The sequence below is a fragment of the Dreissena polymorpha genome, chromosome 8 (assembly GCF_020536995.1).
Source record: "Dreissena polymorpha isolate Duluth1 chromosome 8, UMN_Dpol_1.0, whole genome shotgun sequence".
In the NCBI taxonomy this organism is placed as follows: Eukaryota; Metazoa; Mollusca; class Bivalvia; order Myida; family Dreissenidae; genus Dreissena; species Dreissena polymorpha.
The window spans coordinates 21,922,865-21,942,031 of NC_068362.1; the positions used below are offsets into that span (position 1 = coordinate 21,922,865).

The 19,167-nt window shown below is 35.8% G+C and overlaps 1 protein-coding gene across 3 annotated transcripts; it reads left to right on the top strand.

Annotated features, from left to right (window-relative positions):
- Positions 1–1,587: 1,587 nt before the first annotated feature.
- Positions 1,588–17,748, top strand: LOC127840826 (phosphopantothenoylcysteine decarboxylase-like). 3 transcript variants are annotated; one of them, XM_052369250.1, is made up of 6 exons: positions 1,588–1,750; positions 3,252–3,347; positions 5,759–5,887; positions 6,288–6,456; positions 9,028–9,191; positions 16,283–17,748. In XM_052369250.1, the coding sequence occupies exons 1-5, from the start codon at positions 1,622–1,624 to the stop codon at positions 9,183–9,185; spliced, it is 681 nt and encodes a 226-aa protein (XP_052225210.1). In that variant the 5' UTR covers positions 1,588–1,621; the 3' UTR covers positions 9,186–9,191; positions 16,283–17,748. The 3 variants fall into 3 exon arrangements, with proteins under 3 accessions (XP_052225210.1, XP_052225209.1, XP_052225208.1); XM_052369249.1 differs by having other exon boundaries at positions 9,028–9,229; positions 16,283–17,746; XM_052369248.1 differs by lacking the exon at positions 16,283–17,748 and having other exon boundaries at positions 9,028–9,558.
- The last annotated feature ends 1,419 nt before the right edge of the window (positions 17,749–19,167 follow it).

Sequence of the window (19,167 nt, forward strand, 5' to 3'; positions counted from 1 at the left end):
ACTAAAGGACTGGGGTATCTCGCGAATTATTTGGCATTGACATTTCCTCTTAATAAAATATAATGTAAACACGCTGTATCGTTACCGTTACGCTGTATCAGTTTCTTCATTATTGAAACAATTATTGTATTGTATACTGACTGCACACAAGTGTCGTAACATACGGATGCAATACGTAAATTCGGACAGGACTTAAGTCGGACACAAGTAAATAAAATGATTTAATACTCTTGATTTCTTGAAACTCGGTGTGTGTTGTTAAAAAGGGCAATTGCATTGATTAACACCATATGAGCCAATCGTATTGATCATCTAAACGCTTTATTTACGTTACCGACTTAAAGTGCTGTCCGAATTTAAATACACATACATGTGCACATACATGTAATATCTACATGTAGTATATGATTTTCTTTGGTACATTTACATTTAAGTACACGGTGCCTGTACTGTAACATTAATTTACGATATTGACTGTGGACATCAGACTACTTGCTGTATTATGTATATGTATGTATACATATAATGTTTATGTAAATGAAGAAATAAAATAAAGATGAGAACCTGCCTCTTATCACTTTGTAGGAAAATTTTATGGGCTACCAAATATTTTTATTGGTAGCCCAGTGGGCTACCTGAAAAATAAGAAATTTGTCGGACACTGGTTTAATTCTTAGTCAACTTAACTGAGTACACGTTTTCTAGCAAGACCAGTTTCATGTGCAAATAATTATTTTGCATATAATTTCTCGCTTTCAACGTTGATCAATAGTAACATAAAGGCTGTTTGATACAAGATCTCTGTATTAACATAGAGCCATAGTAATGCTACCGAAGTATGAGTGTGTGTTTTTAAACAGACGTCGTAGAAATGTGTTTGAAATGTGTTTGTTGGTATGTATGTAATGGTATATTTATTTTCATGTATGTTATATTTTATATTTTGTACATGTTGTAAATGCCCTTGTATGCATTCCTTGCCGAAATAAATCTATCTATCTAACTTGTATACACCAAGAAAGGTTTGTGAGCCTGTTTAAATAGGGTACAGCCTCAGTGATGAAAAAAAGTCCTCATTTATTTGAACTTCGGAAAGCATGGACAAAATAATATTCTATATTTCTGAAAATGTAACAAATCATTTCGCGTGTGTTCGAAGATATTTGAAAACAACGAAATAGTCTGCTGTTTACCACGTATTATAACACGCGATAAGATTTTCTTTCTGTGTTACTTATCCACGACCCACTGTACAGACCATACGGGTATAGGGGCGATCTGAAAATAACAGAAGTAGTTTTTCGTTAAATGATTTTCTAAGAAGCATCAAATGGAAAGAAAAAAAATCATATGTTACTAATTACATGTAGGTGTATTTCATAAATAATATTTATTATTATAGTTAATCAAAGATAATCTCCTTTTGTACTATAAACACCAGAGCAAAAACTCGTTCTGATGCGATAAAGAACTTGTTTGAGAAATGACTTGTGTTCCATGTAAATTAATTCAACAAAAAAAAGGATTTTCATGGACGTCGACTTTGATGTGGTCATCCGAAAATATATAAGATAAAATAGTGCAATGTGATCGACTTTGACAGCCGGTGTTTTTGTAAACAATGTCTGAGGATATTTGTCCTCCTAGTGTCAACGATACCGATACACAGTTTAAAGTGTTGTTGTGTTTAACTGGGAGTGTAGCTTGCATAAAGGCTTCAGAACTTGTTTCCAAGCTTCTAACAAATAAGGTGTCAGACACAATTTCCCATTATCCGAGAAATTTCATTTTCTATTTACGAAGTCCGTCATTGAACTATTTTTCGGATAGTGTTTTCGGTTGAAGAATTTATGTTCAGCAGTATGATGAGTTGTTTTGAAATTAAATTATCAAAATGAGTTATATAATAAATTTATGTTTTCCTCTAGCATCATTCCGGTACCAATTCATTTTAGAAGCTTAATTAGCTGCAAATCCATTTGTAACACTAATTATTAAAGTAAAACAGATAATACTTACCTGAAAATAAAGGTGTCTCTGGTAAGAAGCACAGGTGTTGAACCCACTGCCAAGTCACTTTAACACTATCAATATGTCATTAAACAACATTTTTCATCATTTTGACAAAAACAAAATCTTATATAATATACATGATATACAAGAGGTATCTCTTGACACAGGAAAATTACGTACATCAACATTTTTAAGCCATTAAGTGCCTAAAAGGTAGTAAAGTTTTATAGACTATGTACCATTTTGTTGAGAAAGGTTGCCTCGTGACAAAAAATGACCACGAACGGCTACTTGCTAACATAAACTACAAGAAAACAGTTCTCGAACTCGTAAAAATGCTAGGTCGGCTCTCGTCTGAGTCTCTGACCGCAAATTCAGTGCCAATTTTTACAAGAGTAAAAGTATCGAAATTCCCCAGCTACCAATCATAAATGGCGATGTTATCACTATCATTTTTAACGCATGGGTGACCCTCATAGTTGTAAAACTGGAATTAAAATGTTTATATTGAGTGCTCATCCCATTTGCACGATGATATTACACATAGACTTACTCTTCTTGTAATTATCCTACACCTTATTCTTATACCATGCTACTTCTGTCTTCATTTTTGTGTTTCTAATATTTTCTCACCAAAAAAAAACATTTTTTTTTAAGTGTAAGGAATTTGTATTTGAAATCAATTATTTAATGTCTTATACTGATCATAGCTAGATCATAAAACTATGTATATAAAATGATGTTGCATTTCAGGGTGTTTGTTTTTGCTTTTATGTATTTTCCTTTATGGATAGGTAAAAATGATGGTCATGCTAGCATTTCTTGTGCAGTGAAATAACATCAAGACTGATTGAGATTGAACTGGACATTAATTGTATTGAATATGCTATAAATTTAACATGCTATTCTTATAAAAATATATCAAACAAAAAAACACAACATAAGATCAATATATTAATTTGTTGTTTTTTTGGTTCTTCCGTGTTCATTGACACACTTTGTCCTGAGTGGTCAAAAATCCCTTTTGTCTGGACTTGTTCCATTATCACTTTTCTATAAGCAACGTCTTAGGCATACTTCTGTGTCAATTTCTAATATGTTAACACACACATATGCATATAGGACATTTTATTAATTAGAAATGTTGATATTAAAGCACAAGTGTGTTTTAGAATTTTAAAGACTTCTTAAGAAGTAAATTATTATTATATATTAGAGCACATGTTCTTTTGTTACAGATCAGTGTTAAAACCATTGCAACTGAACATGCAAAGCACTTCCTTGATTTGACAACTTTTCCTGTACCAGTCATTGAAGATGCTGATGAATGGAAGGTATAACATACAATTGTCATGTTGTCATTTGCTTTTTATAGCGACAGGAGTAACATATCAATTGGGTTATTTATTGTGTTGCAATTGAAGATCATTTAATCGTTTTTTTTAGAAATGAATAGGGATATTGAAATATTTGTTTTGCAATTAAAAGTAATGAGATATTGATTTTATGCTCCCTAAAATGATTGGGGGTATATTCTTTTTGGCCTGTCTGTCTGTCACTGTCTGCCTGCCTGTCTGTCTGTCTGTCTGTCTGTCTGTCTGTCTGTCTGTCTGTCTGTCTGTCTGTCTGTCTGTCTGTCTGTCTGTCTGTCTGTCTGTCTGTCTGTCTGTCTGTCTGTCTGTCTGTCTGTCTGTCTTGTCTTGGCTTGTCTGTCTGTCTGTCTGTCTGTCTGTCTGTCGGTCTGTCGGTCTGTCTGTCTGTCTGTCATTGTATGTGTCACAAACTTTAACCTTGGTCATAACTTTTGCAATATTGAACATATCAACTTGATATATGTCATGCATGTGAAAAGTCAAGGTCATCCTTCAAGGTCAAAGGTCAAAGTATGGCTTCAAAGCGGCGCAGAAGGGGGCATTGTGTTTCACAAACACAGCTCTTGTTTATATTTGCATAAATCAAATTTATTTTATAGTATGATAGTCTTAATAAACACAAATTACAATTAATTAATCAATATAGCTAACGGATAATATTTTACTTAGAAATATGGACTGTTCAGTATTTTCCAAGTGTTTTAGCATGATTGTGAGAAAATATGGCTTAACTCATGTGTTTTAAGTGTTATCCCTGATAAGCTTCTACCTTTACTGGATTTTTACTAAGAAAACCCATGCAAAACATGTCGGATCTGGTACATTTCCGATTAAATCTCTTGAAGTCTGGTATCTTTTCCGAAATTGGTGCTCTTTGTGTCTGACAAAAGCTGTAACTGTTTTGTTTTTTTTAGAAATGAAAACACAGTTTAGAATCTGTACACAAAATATTGACTGTATTCTTCCTTTTCTTGACATTGTTTACATATGATGCGCAAGTAAGCATTTAAACAGCTGTAAAGTTAACCTTTCTAAAGGATTTTATATTGCTGTTTAGGTATACTTGTTATTTGTAAAAACAACAACAAAGCTTTCCTCACTGTTAGTTGCAAGTTTTACCATATATGTTAATACATACAGTTATGAAAGAACAAGGCTAAATGAAGTGATCATTTTACTGCATTTGAAATTGTTAAAAAAATTGTTACACAAATATGAAAGAGATAAACTAAATAAAAGGTATTTTCTCTGGTTTGAATAAAAGAGAATGAAGTCTGGCAGAATCTGGTGAGATCATGTATATTTAAAAAGTTACCAGACCTCATGTCCTTTACGATTTTTAACCAGGTTTTCCGAAGGAAAAAACTGGTTATTAGATTGGCGAATGCGGGCGGGCTGGCTGGCTGGCTGGCTGGCGGGCTGGCTGGCGGTCTGGCGGAATAAGCTTGTCCGGGCCATAACTATGTCGTTCATTGTCAGATTTTAAAATCATTTGGCACATTTGTTCACCATCATTGGACGGTGTGTCGCGCGAAATAATTACGTCGATATCTCCAAGGTCAAGGTCACACTTTGAGTTCAAAGGTCAAAAATGGCCATAAATGAGCTTGTCCGAGCCATAACTATGTCGTTCATCGTCAGATTTTAAAATCATTTGGCACATTTGTTCACCATCATTGGACGGTGTGTCGCGCGAAATAATTACGTCGATATCTCCAAGGTCAAGGTCACACTTTGAGTTCAAAGGTCAAAAATGGCCATAAATGAGCTTGTCCTGGCCATAACTATGTCATTCATTGTGAGATTTTAAAATCATTTGGCACATTTGTTCACCATCATGGGACGGTGTGTCCAACGAAAGAATCACGTCAATATCTCCAATGTCAAGGTCGCCTCGACTAAAAATAGATTTAAAAAAAAAAAAACTTACAAAGGGGGTTAATTTTTTTTGGTCATTTCAAAAGTTCAGTTTGAGTTTTCTCCCTTTATCAGATTTTTTTTTCACAATGAAAACCTGGTTTTGTGACAATTTTGTCTCTTGTTTGTCTTTACATGCCTTGACTAAGAAGAGACTATCTTTAAACAAAAAGTTCAATAATAAGGAATGTGTCATCCCTTTAAGCCTGTACAGACTGCTCAGTTCAATAATAAGGAATGTGTCATCCCTTTAAAGCCTGTGCAGACTGCTCAGTTCAATAATAAGGAATGTGTCATCCCTGTTAAGCCTGTGCAGACTGCTCAGGCAAATGTTGGACAACACTTTAGGCACATGACAACACTTTAGGCACATGACAACACTTTAGGCACATGACAACACTTTAGGCACATGCACAATGCCCAGTTTTTTCAGAATGAGACTGGTGTTTTTACAGAGCTGGTCCAAGAGAGGCGACCCAGTGCTGCATATTGATTTGCGGAGATGGGCAGATCTGCTACTGATTGCTCCCCTTGGTGCTAACACAATGGCAAAGATATGCACTGGAATCTGTGATAATCTAGTGGTATGAATAAAACTCACTGCTAATCATATATATATATAAGGATATCAGTCATTAATTTACCTTCAGTCGCTTTATAAAAAAATATTATATATTATTCACAAACGTCAGACTTAACAATGAACTGTGCGTAATCATTCAGTTTTTGTACATTTAAGTAAAATTTAACTTTTATGAATACCTATCCCTGTACACCACATGTTATGCGACCCATATGCTGAGCCTGCTCTATTGTTGACATGAAAGCAGCTCATTCATCTATGTTTCTTTTATTTTCAAATTAAATTTCAAGGTTTGAGCATGAAAAAAGCGACATGACATACAATCTCAACCCCAAACTCTGTTTAAAATGTGTACATGTAATCTTAAAACTTGTCAACTGTTTTTGTTCCTCTACCATCAGACCTGTGTTGCTCGAGCCTGGGACTTGAGCAAGCCCCTCCTGTTTGCTCCTGCAATGAACACCCACATGTGGGATCACCCCATTACAAGGGAGCAGGTGGGGCGTCTGACAGGGTGGGGCTACATCTACATCCCCGTAGTGGAGAAGACACTGATGTGTGGAGACAAAGGTATACAGGTTAATACGATTCATCACGATTCACAACACTAGTGGTTGCTGAACTTAATTTTATTGTAGCACATTTACTTAGTAGATTGATTCGAACAAAAAATTGTATGCATATGGACTTTCTTTCACCAATTTGGGTAATTTGAAATTATTGGATATTATATTCATGGAACACTTTCAACTGTGAGTGAACATGTATGTATTGAATAGTTTCCTTTCTCTGATACATAATCACACCACATTCTCATCCCTTAAAAAACAAAAACAGGGGAAATTCAGAGCTCCAGATAAGGTTTTGTGAAATTCTTAAATTACTACCAGATTTTCAAAAAGAATTCTTAACTCTGAAATTTTATTCTTAACGTTACTACTAAGTTTTGGAAAATAATTCTTATTTTTTATAAATGACCTAAAAATAAATAATAATGGTTATTTTCATGAAAAAAAATCAAAATAAACATACTAGCAACTTTATTTATACGAGTTCAACAGTGTCTTTTTAGTATTATACAATTTTATTTTTCAAATACCTTCATATGCCCAAACTGTGCTTAGATTGCATGCCTTAGATGAATGTTTACATATTTCACAATTAAAACGGGTCTCTCCTTTAATCTTTTCAACAATTAGCCACGGGACTTGTCCCTTCCACTCGTTCAATGTTGTTTTTTTGTGTTTAAGTTTGGACCCGTCGTGTCGCGTTTTTTGTTTAGCTTTTCCGACTGTGTCGGAAACTGAACATACAGCATCGTATAAGATCTTTTCTATAATGTCTTTCTAAACATTTAACTTCGGCTCACTTTGCGTACAATATGTTAAAATTGTGTTTTTGGACGCTTTGCAGTTTTTTAGGACGCTCTCTGGGCGCAGCCATTGTTTTTGACAGATAGACTGTATACGCCGCTTTTATTAGAAAAAGTGCGCTTTGTTAAACAAACCCGATAACCATTCTAAATAAACAACTCAAAGATCTTTAATACGGGAAAAGAACTCAATAAAAATCGATACGAACCGATGTAAAAATAATATTCGTAACTTGATTTTGTAATTCTTAATGGTACGACAAGATTTTAAAATAAATACGTAACGGACTTGAAAATAATTCGTAAATACGAAAATACGACCCTTATCTGGAGCTCTGGGAAATTGGTATTATGAGTAACTGCTATGGATCAAGGAATTAGAATCATTTCTCAAACTCAGGAAATTTGACATATTGACATGAATGGGGACCTATTATACAAACAGTTTAGGCTCCTGGAAATAAGAAGTGCAGCATCATATAGAAACATGTCAAACTCTTTTGATAATAGTGCAGGTCAGTGATAATCTAGCCACAAATGTCAGATAAAACCACATTTGGGTTATTTTGCTGTCTACTTGGTTTACTAAGCATCATTATTTGGTCGGTTAGTTAATACATTTTGTGTTGTTCATAATACCAGAATAAAAAGGGTGCCGGTCAACTTGTATCTAAGGCAATTCAAACCTTGGTCAACACATACTTATTTTGGTTATCTTGTACGTGTTTTTTGTGATCTCTTATTTATTGAAGTCAACTCGCACCCAAAACAAAACATGTAGGATAGAATAGGATTATCAGTTTATTAGTTTAAATCATAGAGATGATGTCTTCTTTTTTCTAAATGTTTCCACGTGAATTATCTCAACATACGGTTTATTATTAAATTATGAAGTGTATTTTTATTAAAAAGAGATTGTAGGTTACAGTTTATTATAAAATAAATGTTTACCGATAGAACCGTCTGTGTAGCAAGACAACACAATTAATCAAATTAAATTAATTCCAAGAGCTTTATTGATGTTATTATTGATTAAGGTTTTTAAACGGAAAGTATTTGTTTTAAACATTTGAAGGGAACATTTCAATAGTTTAATAATGTATTATAAAACTAATTAGTAAAACTGTTATGACATGTAATATCCTGAACAAACACAAATTAAAATTGTAATTACATCTGTTTTCTACAATTTAAAGAACTGAATTTTGGAAACAAAAAAGCTCTTGCGTGGTATGTTTCAAGTTAAAAAAACTGCTGGTAAAACTGAAATGAAATGGAAAATCATGAATAAAAAATACAACATTTGAATTGTTCGTGCGTCTTTTTGTCTACACTGATAAACTCTATTTGCAAACAATCTAAAGACAAAAGATCCATTTGTAATTTTAGAATCTAATTGCGGGAAAAGTTAGCAAATGCACAATAAGCAATATGTCAAAATATTTCCTCAATATTGCCTCATGATAAAATCAGTCAAAAAGCCCCACTTTCAAAACAAATGGGCCGTGCTCTGTGAAAAGGGGTTAATTGCATTTGCATACAGTGTCGGTCCAGATTAGCCTTTGCAGTCCAAACAGACTAATCAGGGACGAAATTTTCCACTTTTATGATATTTTTCGTTTAAAGAAAGTCTCTTCTTAGCAAAAATTCAGTTCAGGCGGAAAGTGTCATCCCTGATTAGCACAGGCTAATCTGGGACAACACTTTACGCACATGCATTGAACCACTTTTTCACAGAGCACGACTCATTACTGCTGTTAATGTTTCAGGAAGTGGTGCCATGGCTGAGGTGGATGATATTGTTCAAGCAGTTATTGATCAGCGCGATTCTTTAGAACACAGTCGCCAAGCAGTTATTGATCAGCGCGATTCTTCAGGACAAAGTTTCCAAGAGAAAAAGAGGAAGCTGGATAATGAAGAATGCTAAAATAGAGTGTGACATGACTCAATTACTACTTGCGAATTCACACTGTTAGTACTGCAGAGTGCACACTGTTACTACTGCTGTGTACACACTGTTAGTACTGCAGAGTGCACACTGTTAATACGGCTGAGTGCACACTGTTAATACTGCCGAGTGCACACTGTTAATACTGCCGAGTGCACACTGTTAATACTGTCGAGTGCACACTGTTAATACTGCTGAGTGCACTCTTTTAATACTGCTGAGTGCACACTTTTACTACTGCTGTGTGCACATTGTTACTACTGCTGTGTGCACACTGTTACTACTGCCGAATTCACACTGTTAATACTGCAGAGTGCACACTGTTAAATCTAATAAAACACTGATCAATGTTCTTTCCTTTAATAGTCAACCAACATGTGCTCTTTTACATAACAACAATTGTCTCCCTTACATTCACAAGACTGGAGGAGTACTTCCGCTTACATTGTAAATAATAAATTGAACTTTACAAATTTAACATTAATTATACTTAATCTTTTTTTTTCTTTAAATGAAAGATCTAAGAATAACAACTTAAAAATATCAACATGAATTAATTTATAACAAAAATGAAAAATAAAGTAACTTTTAACAAGATATAAAATTATCTTTTATAATGTAACAGAAAATCTCTATGAATTTTCAAATGATCTCAAAGTTAACATACTCTGATTCTAGTTTTTAAAGTTATCATTCTGATCACAAGTCTATGTTATCTATCAAAAGTTTTATCGTCCTGAAATCGCGTTAACCATTTTATTTCTCCATGGCTAATTTCACAATTTGATCAGTCATTTTTCCTGATTGTAGGACTTTCAGCAATGTGAAACTGGCAGCCCCCTGTTTGGTCATCACGTTGGCCAATTGTAAAGAGCCAGGGATCCATTTCAATTATTTGACTTCCCCTCTCTTAAGTTCTACCTGAATTGTGGCAATGTCTATTCTCAATCGTTTATCACCAACAAGTCTTGTGGAGTATTTGTCAACATATGTCTATAGTAAATACCCGCTTCTATTCCTTCCAAGTTCGTCCATCAACCAAACAATATGTGCAAAGGTGCTCCTGGTGCTGTCATTAATGTTCCCTAACGAAGCATAGAAAATACTACTACACTGACTTTACCCTTCAACATTGGATACATTAAATACGACTTTGCTTCTTTTAATTTCCTTTTGGTTTTATTTGCCCTTAGCAAGTCTTTCACTGAACCATTTTTAGCTCACCTGAGCACAACGTGCTCATGGTGAGCTTTTGTGATCGCTTTTTGTCCGTCGTCCGACGTGCGTTGTGCAGCGTCAACATTTGCCTTGTTAACACTCTAGAGGCCACATTTATTGTCCAATCTTCATGAAATTTGGTCAGAAGATTGGTTTCAATGATATCTTGGATGAGTTTGAAAATGGTTACGTTTTCTTGAAAAAACATGGCTGCCAAGGGGCAGGGCATTTTTCCTTATATGGCTATAGTAAAACCTTGTTAACACTCTAGAGGCCGCATTTATTGTCTGATATTCATAAAACTTGGTCAGAAGATTCATCTCAATAATATCTTGGACGAGTTCAAAAATGATGCCGGTTGGTTGAAATACATGGCCGCCAGGGGGCATGGCATTTTTCCTTATATGGCTATAGTAAAACCTTGTTTACACTCTAGAGGCCACATTTATTTTTCGATCTTCATGAAACTGGCTCAGAAGATTTGTCCCACTGATATCTTGGATGAGTTCAAAAATGGTAACCTTTGCTTAAAAAACGTGGCTGCCAAGGGGCGGGGCATTTTTCCTTATATGGCTATAAATGGCTATATTAAAATCTTGTTAACACTCTAGAGGCCACATTTATTGTCCAATCTTCATGAAACTTGGTCAGAAGATTCATCCCAATAATTTCTTGGACGAGTTCGAAAATGATGCCGGTTGGTTGAAAAACATGGCCGCCAGGGGGTGGGGCATTTTCCCTTATATGGCTATAGTAAAACCTTGTTAACACTCTAGAGGCCACATTTATTGTTCAATCTTGATGAAATATGGTCAGAAGATTTGTCTTAATGATATCTTTGCTGAGTTCGAAAATGGTAACGTTTGCTTGAAAAACATGGCCGCCAAGAGGCGGGGCATTTTCCTTATATGGCTATATAAGGCTATAGTAAAATCTTGTTAACACTCTAGAGGCCAGATATTTAGTACGATCTTCATGAAACTCGGTGAGAAGATTCATCCCAGTTATATCTTGGACGAGTTCAAACATGATGCCGGTTGGTTGAAAAACATGGCAACCATGGGGGCGGGGCTATTTTCCTTAAATGGCTATAGTAAAACCTTGTTAACACTCTAGAGGTCACATTTATTTTCCGGTCATTATGAAACTTGGTCAGAAGATTTGTCCCAATAATATCTTGGATGAGTTCGAAAATGGTTTTGGTTGCTTAAAAAACATGGCCACCAGGGGCGGGGCATTTTTCATATTTGGCTATATATGGCTATAGTAAAACCTTGTTAACACTCTAGAGGCCACATTTATTGTCCAATCTGCATGAAATTTGGTCAGAAGATTGGTCTCAATGATATCTTGGATGAGTTCGTAAATAATTATGTTTGCTTGAAAAAATGGCTTGCAAGGGGTGGGGCATTTTTCCTTATATGGCTATAGAAAAATCGTGTTAACACTCTAGAGGCCACATTAACTGTCCGATTTTCATGAAACTTGGTCAGAAGATTAATCCCGATAACATATTGGACGAGTTAAAAAAAGATGCCGGTTTGTTGAAAAACATGGCTGCCAGGGGGCGGGACATTTTTCCTTATATGGCTATAGTAAAACCTTGTTAACACTGTAGAGGCCACATTTATTTTCCGATCTTCGTGAAGCTTGGTCAGAAGATTTGTCCCAATAATATCTTGTTATCTCAGGTGAGCGACTTTGGGCCTTTCAGGCCTTCTTGTTAAGTTTTGTGCTTAACGCGATCAGCTCAAACGCCATGTCTGGCCTAGAATCCTGTACGACCCAATTCAGCTGCCCATCTTTTTTGCTAAAACTGTTTGTTCGGACTCATTTAATGGGTCTTGGCTGAGTACACCATGACTTCTACCAGGTTCAACTCCCCGAAACTCTATCTCGGCAATATAATCAGAATGGTCTAATTTTACATAGTCTTTACCCTGAGTCAATTCAAATCCTATATATTTGAAAGACCTCTCTTCAATTTTGCTTGCTGAAAATCTTTTATGCAATTTATCAACTTGTTTCTCAAATATGTCAGTACCCGCATGTTAGAAGTCATCAACATGGCAGCAAATAATACCTTCCAACTTTCCAGTTTCATACAATGAAAAAACAGCAGGATCAAGTTCACATTGTTCGAAACCAAGTTTTACCAGCTCCTCTCTCACACTTAAGTAGAACTGTCTAGCACCATCTTTCAGTCCATACAGTCCATGTTTGAGTTTCCATACTGTATCATCTGATGAACCATTTTCTTAAGGAGGTTGAATAAATACGTCCCTTTCAAGTTCTTTTCCTTGCAGGAATGCAGACTTTATGTCCGTAGTTTTAATACACCAACCTTTTACAGCAGCGACCGACAAGAATATCCTCATAGCGCCTTTCCCAACAGTTGGACTGTCACTGTCAAATTATTTTCTTCGAAACCCCTCACTACCAGTCTAGCTTTTGTTTGACTATCCTTTTTTTAAAAGACCCATCTTGTGGATAACACCTCTTGATCATTATTCCTTACTTCTTCATATGTATTGAACTGCTTTAGCTTTTCCAATTCTGCTTGTTTAGCAATCAAAGTTTCGTTGTCAACGTTTCTAGTTTCAGAGATCAACACCTCTTCATTTTCAGACTGAACTTCACTGTCACTAGCCTCAAGTAACTTCCACTCACACTTTTCAAGGTCAATACTTCGAGCTTCACCTATTGCGTCTTTTACATTATACCAATTCTTGTACTTTCCAGTTGATTTACCAGCACGACTTGTTATTTCAGAGTTTGTCCATTCTGAGTTAGCTCCGAGTTTATATTGTAAATTTGTTCCTTTGCTTAAAGTGATATCTTTTTCTACATTCTGTGTAATTCTGTTCACTGTTGGAGTTTCAACACTTTCATTCTGTTGTTCGCTATTGATACTACCATCATTTTCCCTACAGGAGATAACTTCCTTAACTTCATTTTCTTTCCTTGGTATTTGAGACTGTGTAGTTCCTTCTGAACTATAGTTTTCAATTCTTATCAGTCTGTTTGATGACACTCGTACAAACACTGCACCATGTCGCACGAATACGACCTTTCCGTCTTGGAATCCTACTTTCCCATGTTCTTACCATCTATCCTTCCCTTCACGTTTTTGGAACATCAAATCTCCATTTTCAAATTTCTGTTCTGAAGCTCAGATCTTTGACCGCAATGCTCGCTTAATTCTGTCACTCGATTCTGTTTCAATGAAAACTTTTCGCGCCTTATGCAGAGCATTGAGATGCTTCGCAAATATTTCACATGATGTGGTCCCCTCGAGTGCAGGTGGACTGTCTTAAAAAATGTTAGGTATATTTGTTTTTTTCCCAAATAAACAAGCTGGTGACTACTGAATCCACTCCTCATTTGTAGCGAGTTTTTAGCCATGTTGACCCAAGACAAAAGTGTTTGAATGTCTGTTCCAGGATTTTCTGTCCCTAATTTCAACATCATTACATCTGTAAAAGCATGATTCCTTTCACAAAGACCATTTTGAAACGGACTGTGGCCTGAAATCGTGCATACTCTAACATTGAGAATCGATGTTATTTCACGAGATTCGTCCGAGTTGAATTCGCCTCCGTTTTCAGTGAGGATCGATGACATCACACCATACACACCTAACCAATATTTCATCATTGCATCTACTATGTCACTAGGTCTTTTCCTAAGAACAAATACCGAGACAGTGTACCGTGACCACATATCGATCATGTGCAGGATCCATTTACCCTTCCATTGTTTCAAGTCCATAGCCACCGTTTCGTTAAATTCTTTAGCCATCGGCATATCAACAATAGGTCGTGATGGTGTTCTAAGGTAAACCTTGCAAGATTCACAGTTTCTTTCAATACTTAACAAAGTTTCTTCAAAATCGTCTCTCCAGGAGCCTGAGTCAGCCAGAAGACCTTTCAGTCGTTTCATCGGCGAAGCGCAAATTGTCTATGGAGCTTCTGAAGCTGTTTTTCACTGTTTTCAAGCTTTACCTCTAGCACTTCATTCGCTGCTTTCTTTTCACATTCATCAATGGGTATGCAATAGTGTCCAGAGGATGTCAGGTTAAGCCCAATATCTTTGCCGAAAACACTTATCATTCTCGAAATCAATTTTAATTTCGGCTGCCTTCAGTGCATTTCTCGATAACAATAATGAAATATCTAAATTTACTACATCAGTTTGTATTTTTACTTCTTTATCTGCAATCATTGCAGGTAATAAGTACTCTCCTTCTTACTGTAAACGTGTTTGAAATTTTTTTTACCTTCCTTCATGACAACTTTTAAGTTAAGTCATTTTTAACATAGCCCGTAAATAACACTCCAAATTCTTCTTCCTCAATGTTCACTTTTGCCATGTTTTCATAACTGTCAGGGCATTCGTTCAAAAGATGCCTGTATGAACCACACGACCTACAGGTCAAAGTCCTACCGTCATTTCCAGTTGGATTCATTTTCTTCGGCTGTGTTTGACGATTTCCTCCACGTGTATTATAGTATCCACCCCTGTTGTAGCCACGCCCTACACAACCTCATCCACCACGCTTAGAATAACTACTAGTCACAAACGCTGGTTCAACCTTAATCGCCGCCCCTGCGAATGACGCACTTTCCACCACATCACCTCTAAATTTCTTCAACGACTTTTTAGCCTGTTCATACATAGTTTTTCTTTCTTCGTAATTCATGCCTGTAAGAACTAACATCTTTTCTTCCTTTGTTATATTTGCTGTTCTCAAAAGTTTGAATGCAAGGATTTCACTTGGCAATTTAATGTCTTTCTTTTCTAATTTCCTACATTTAAAATCGGATACAGAAATAAATTCAATGATTGATTGAGCTTTTGCTCTCTGGAAGTCTTCGAAGTCCTCGAATCTTTCTAAGCTGTCTGAAAGATCATCTTTTTTTCAAATGAGTGTCTAACAATTTTACCAATGTGTCCAACCCATTATCCTTTTTCAAATCATCCATCTTAATCTGGACAAGGACTTTCTCTCTTATTTTCGTGTCATCATCTTCAGTCAAAGTCAAAGCAATAGCTACCCCTTGCTTCTTCTTATCTAAATCTGTTACCTCTCTTCAAGCTAAGAGTTCAAGTTTATACATTTCATAAGATTTTGCTTGTGAATAGGTGGATTGGGTAATTTTGGTGGCCATTTTTAGTGATTTTCCTCAATTTTCAAGTTACACACACTATAATTCCAAACAATATTGTCTCTAATACCACTGGCACTTTTAATTGTCCACACTGACATTAATATTCGCTCTGCTATCACTGTTAAGGAGGCAGTCTACGGTTTTTTAGTCTTATTTGCGCAATTTCCTGAATTTTAGGTGTATGGCCAAAACAAAGTTGTTTTGTGACTCCATAAGCTGAAATGTAAGTATAAATGGTCAATATTCTAGTAATTTCACTTGTTTTCAGTTATTCGAAACTAAGTTACCTGAATTTTAGTCAACAACAACAACATGATGAGTGAAAAGTAAACACATGTACTTTCTGCTTGAAGCAGCCGGCATTTGACAGATTTCAACGGTGGGTTTACATAATTTAGCAGTGCAAAAACGTTCAATGGTAATGACCCATTTTGTTTGGGTCAGTTTGAAAGCATTCGCTGTGATAGTGCAAAGCATGTTGTCGACTGAGTGCGTATTCTTACCCAGAAAGTTAAATGTGAGTGCCGGGTTTATCTAAAAATGTTTTTTTTACGGGCAATTTCCGAGACCCCGAAAAGGTCGCTTTTACCCCAGATATCAATTAAAAGAGCATTTTCTGCATTGTTTTGTGCTTTATTTTCAAGCTGTTGATGAGCTGCACTGAATATTGTCTGAATCTGTTTTCAGGTTGTGACGGAAAGCCTTGTATTGAGGGTGTTTTGCAGACCAGTGGTTGTCGGCCTGGGGATTTTCAAGAGAAACTGTAGACTGCCCCCTTAAATCTAATAAAACACTGATGAATGTTCTTTCCTTTAATAGTCAACCAACATGTGCTCTTTTACACAACAACAATTGTCTCCCTTGCATTCTCAACAAGTCTTGAAGAGTATTTCCCCTTGCATTGTAAATAATAAATCGAACTGTAAAAAGTTAACACGCACTGTTAGTACTGCCGTGTGCACACTGTTACTACTGCCGAATGCACACTGTTACTACTGCCAAGTGCACACTGTTAGTACTGCCGAGTGCATGCTGTTAGTACTGCTGATTGCATGCTGTACGTACTGCCGAGTGCATACTGTTTTTCGGCGGATTATCATTCCTGTTTACCAGAGGATGCGTTGCGTGCTTTTGTAACATGTGCTTTAGTTTCAAGTATACAACCTTTTTTGTTTATAGGTGAAGGTTACAACTGGAGGTAGGAAAGGCATGCCTAATGCTCTGAAATCTGGCATATAACGCATAAACTAGTAATTGATTTTCGCATGTTCCCATATTAGAATATTGTAGATTTTAAATGTATAGGTTAAGCATGTACTGAAGGTCCAGACGTCTGTTTATTCAGCTCTGTAACTGGTTATTTTCTACAATAAAAGGTTGAAAACAGACACGAATAAAGTATGTCCTTAAAACGTTATCATGTTTCAAGTGGGTTGGAAAATATTTGATCTTTTTTGCTTTTAATTGTTGATAAAATACCTTGATGTCTATACTGTGGTTGGCGGAGTTGATATTGAGTATTTCTTGATTATGTCAATGCTCTCGAATGATAAATTGCAGGGAACAATGACACCATTGCTAGTGTTTCACAGTGTACTTTTTATCCCCCGCCATTGGTTGAGGGATATTGTTTTGGCGTTGTCCGTTCGTCTTTCCGTCCGTCCGGCACTTTTGTGTCCGGAGCTATATCTTGGAAGTGCTTTGGTGGATTTCATTGAAACTTGGTTTGAGTATATATATAGATAAGAGGATGATGCATGCCAAATGGCATTGTACACCATCTGTAAATAATGGAGTTATGGCCCTTTGTATCTTAAACAAATGATTTTTTAGCTCAGTGTCAAATATAACACTTTTGTGTCCAGAAGCATATTGGCGGGGGATATCAATTCAACGAATTTGCTTGTTTGGACTAGTCCCCAGCGAATAACGGTGCCACTTTATCTCTTTAATGCAGATACAGATCTGGTTTAACAATAATAATGCTTGGGTGACATAATGGGTTATATCAACTTGTAATCCGTAATGAGTTAAATAAAACAAGTATTTAGTGAGAACATTAAATATATGTATTTCGTTGTGAATTTCACATGTGAAGTAAAATTATTTTAAAGCATCCAAAGCATTACAACCGCTAAATGAGTATACTATCACCATTGCCTGTGTGTTTGAACCAACGATTTAGACGTCGCTATATTATATGAAGTAAAATGTGTTGCTTGTAAGGATTACTCAAAAAATATGATAGCTTGATTTTGCTTCGGATGTCATTATCCAAGGGCCAGAAAACACAAATTGCAACAAGAATGTCATTAAGTTAACGAAAAAACGTATCTGGCAAGCTCCATAAAATGAATACATTTGTAATGTGTAAATAAAAAGAGTTATATTGGTTACGGTGGACATGACAACTTTCCGTTCTGCGACAGGCACCAGTATCCTTTAGCTAATCTTGGTTAACTTAATGGCTCTTGCAATACTTAAAACAGCCCAACGCCTGACTGAAAGTTTCAGTATTTTATACTGAAATCAGTTTTTTTTAACAGCGTGTGCTGCATAAACAAGCTTAAGTGACAACTTCGAGTTTAGTCTTTTGAATACCGTATTTCAGCAGTAAATACCGTTCTTCGAATCATACCAACGTCGAATTCATATCATCACGATGATAATATAAATCAAAGTACTGAAAGTACTGGTTTGACGATGCTTTTGAAGAGGATGGATATATAGAGGATATTTGTTCGATTCGATGGAATATCGATTTTCCCAGAAAAACAGCGAAAAATATCGATATTTTCACTGTTATTTTTCACTGTTTAAAACAGTGAAATACCAGTTTATTTCACTGATATTTCTGTATAAATCATCGGAAAGCATAAAATAAATAAGCATCCATTTAAGTTAATCTACATCACCGAAATTGTTAATTTTGATTGCTTGTCATTTATCCGCAGGTCAATAGTTAATGGTTGTGGTGCAATCGTTTTCGTTCTTGGACACTGCTTTCCCTTCAATGAGATTTATTTACCTAAATATCTCATATTTGAACTTACAATTCTTTTGGGAGTAATGGTCCAGACAACTGGATAAAACAGCAACAATAGATTAACCCATTATTTTTCGACGAACATAATTGAGAATTCCTGTGCTAGCCCCCAATCAACTGCCATGAAGATCAGGTAAAAACAAGTAAGTGTTAACCATAGGCGCTCGATGTCAATGATAATGTTGTTTGTTTTTATTTATTTTTTAGTTACCCGTTGTTTATTATAATGCATACACATACTAAATTAATAAAAAATCTTCCGACAAAACGTCTTCTTAAAAAAAGATAGACTATGTACATAGATACTGGCAAGGTAAATCACTCGCCATTTTCTAAAGCAACGGAAGTGCGTCATTATGCATAATTAAAGCACTGTCACCCCGTTCGCTTATTGAATTGCGCGCGCAGGCCGGGAACCTCGCTCTTTATCTACTTTCAGTTTCAACAGAAACATCCACAGACGATGTGATAAATCCTTGTAACTATTGTTTGACTCAATTAATGGGGCAATCAACAAAAGATATTG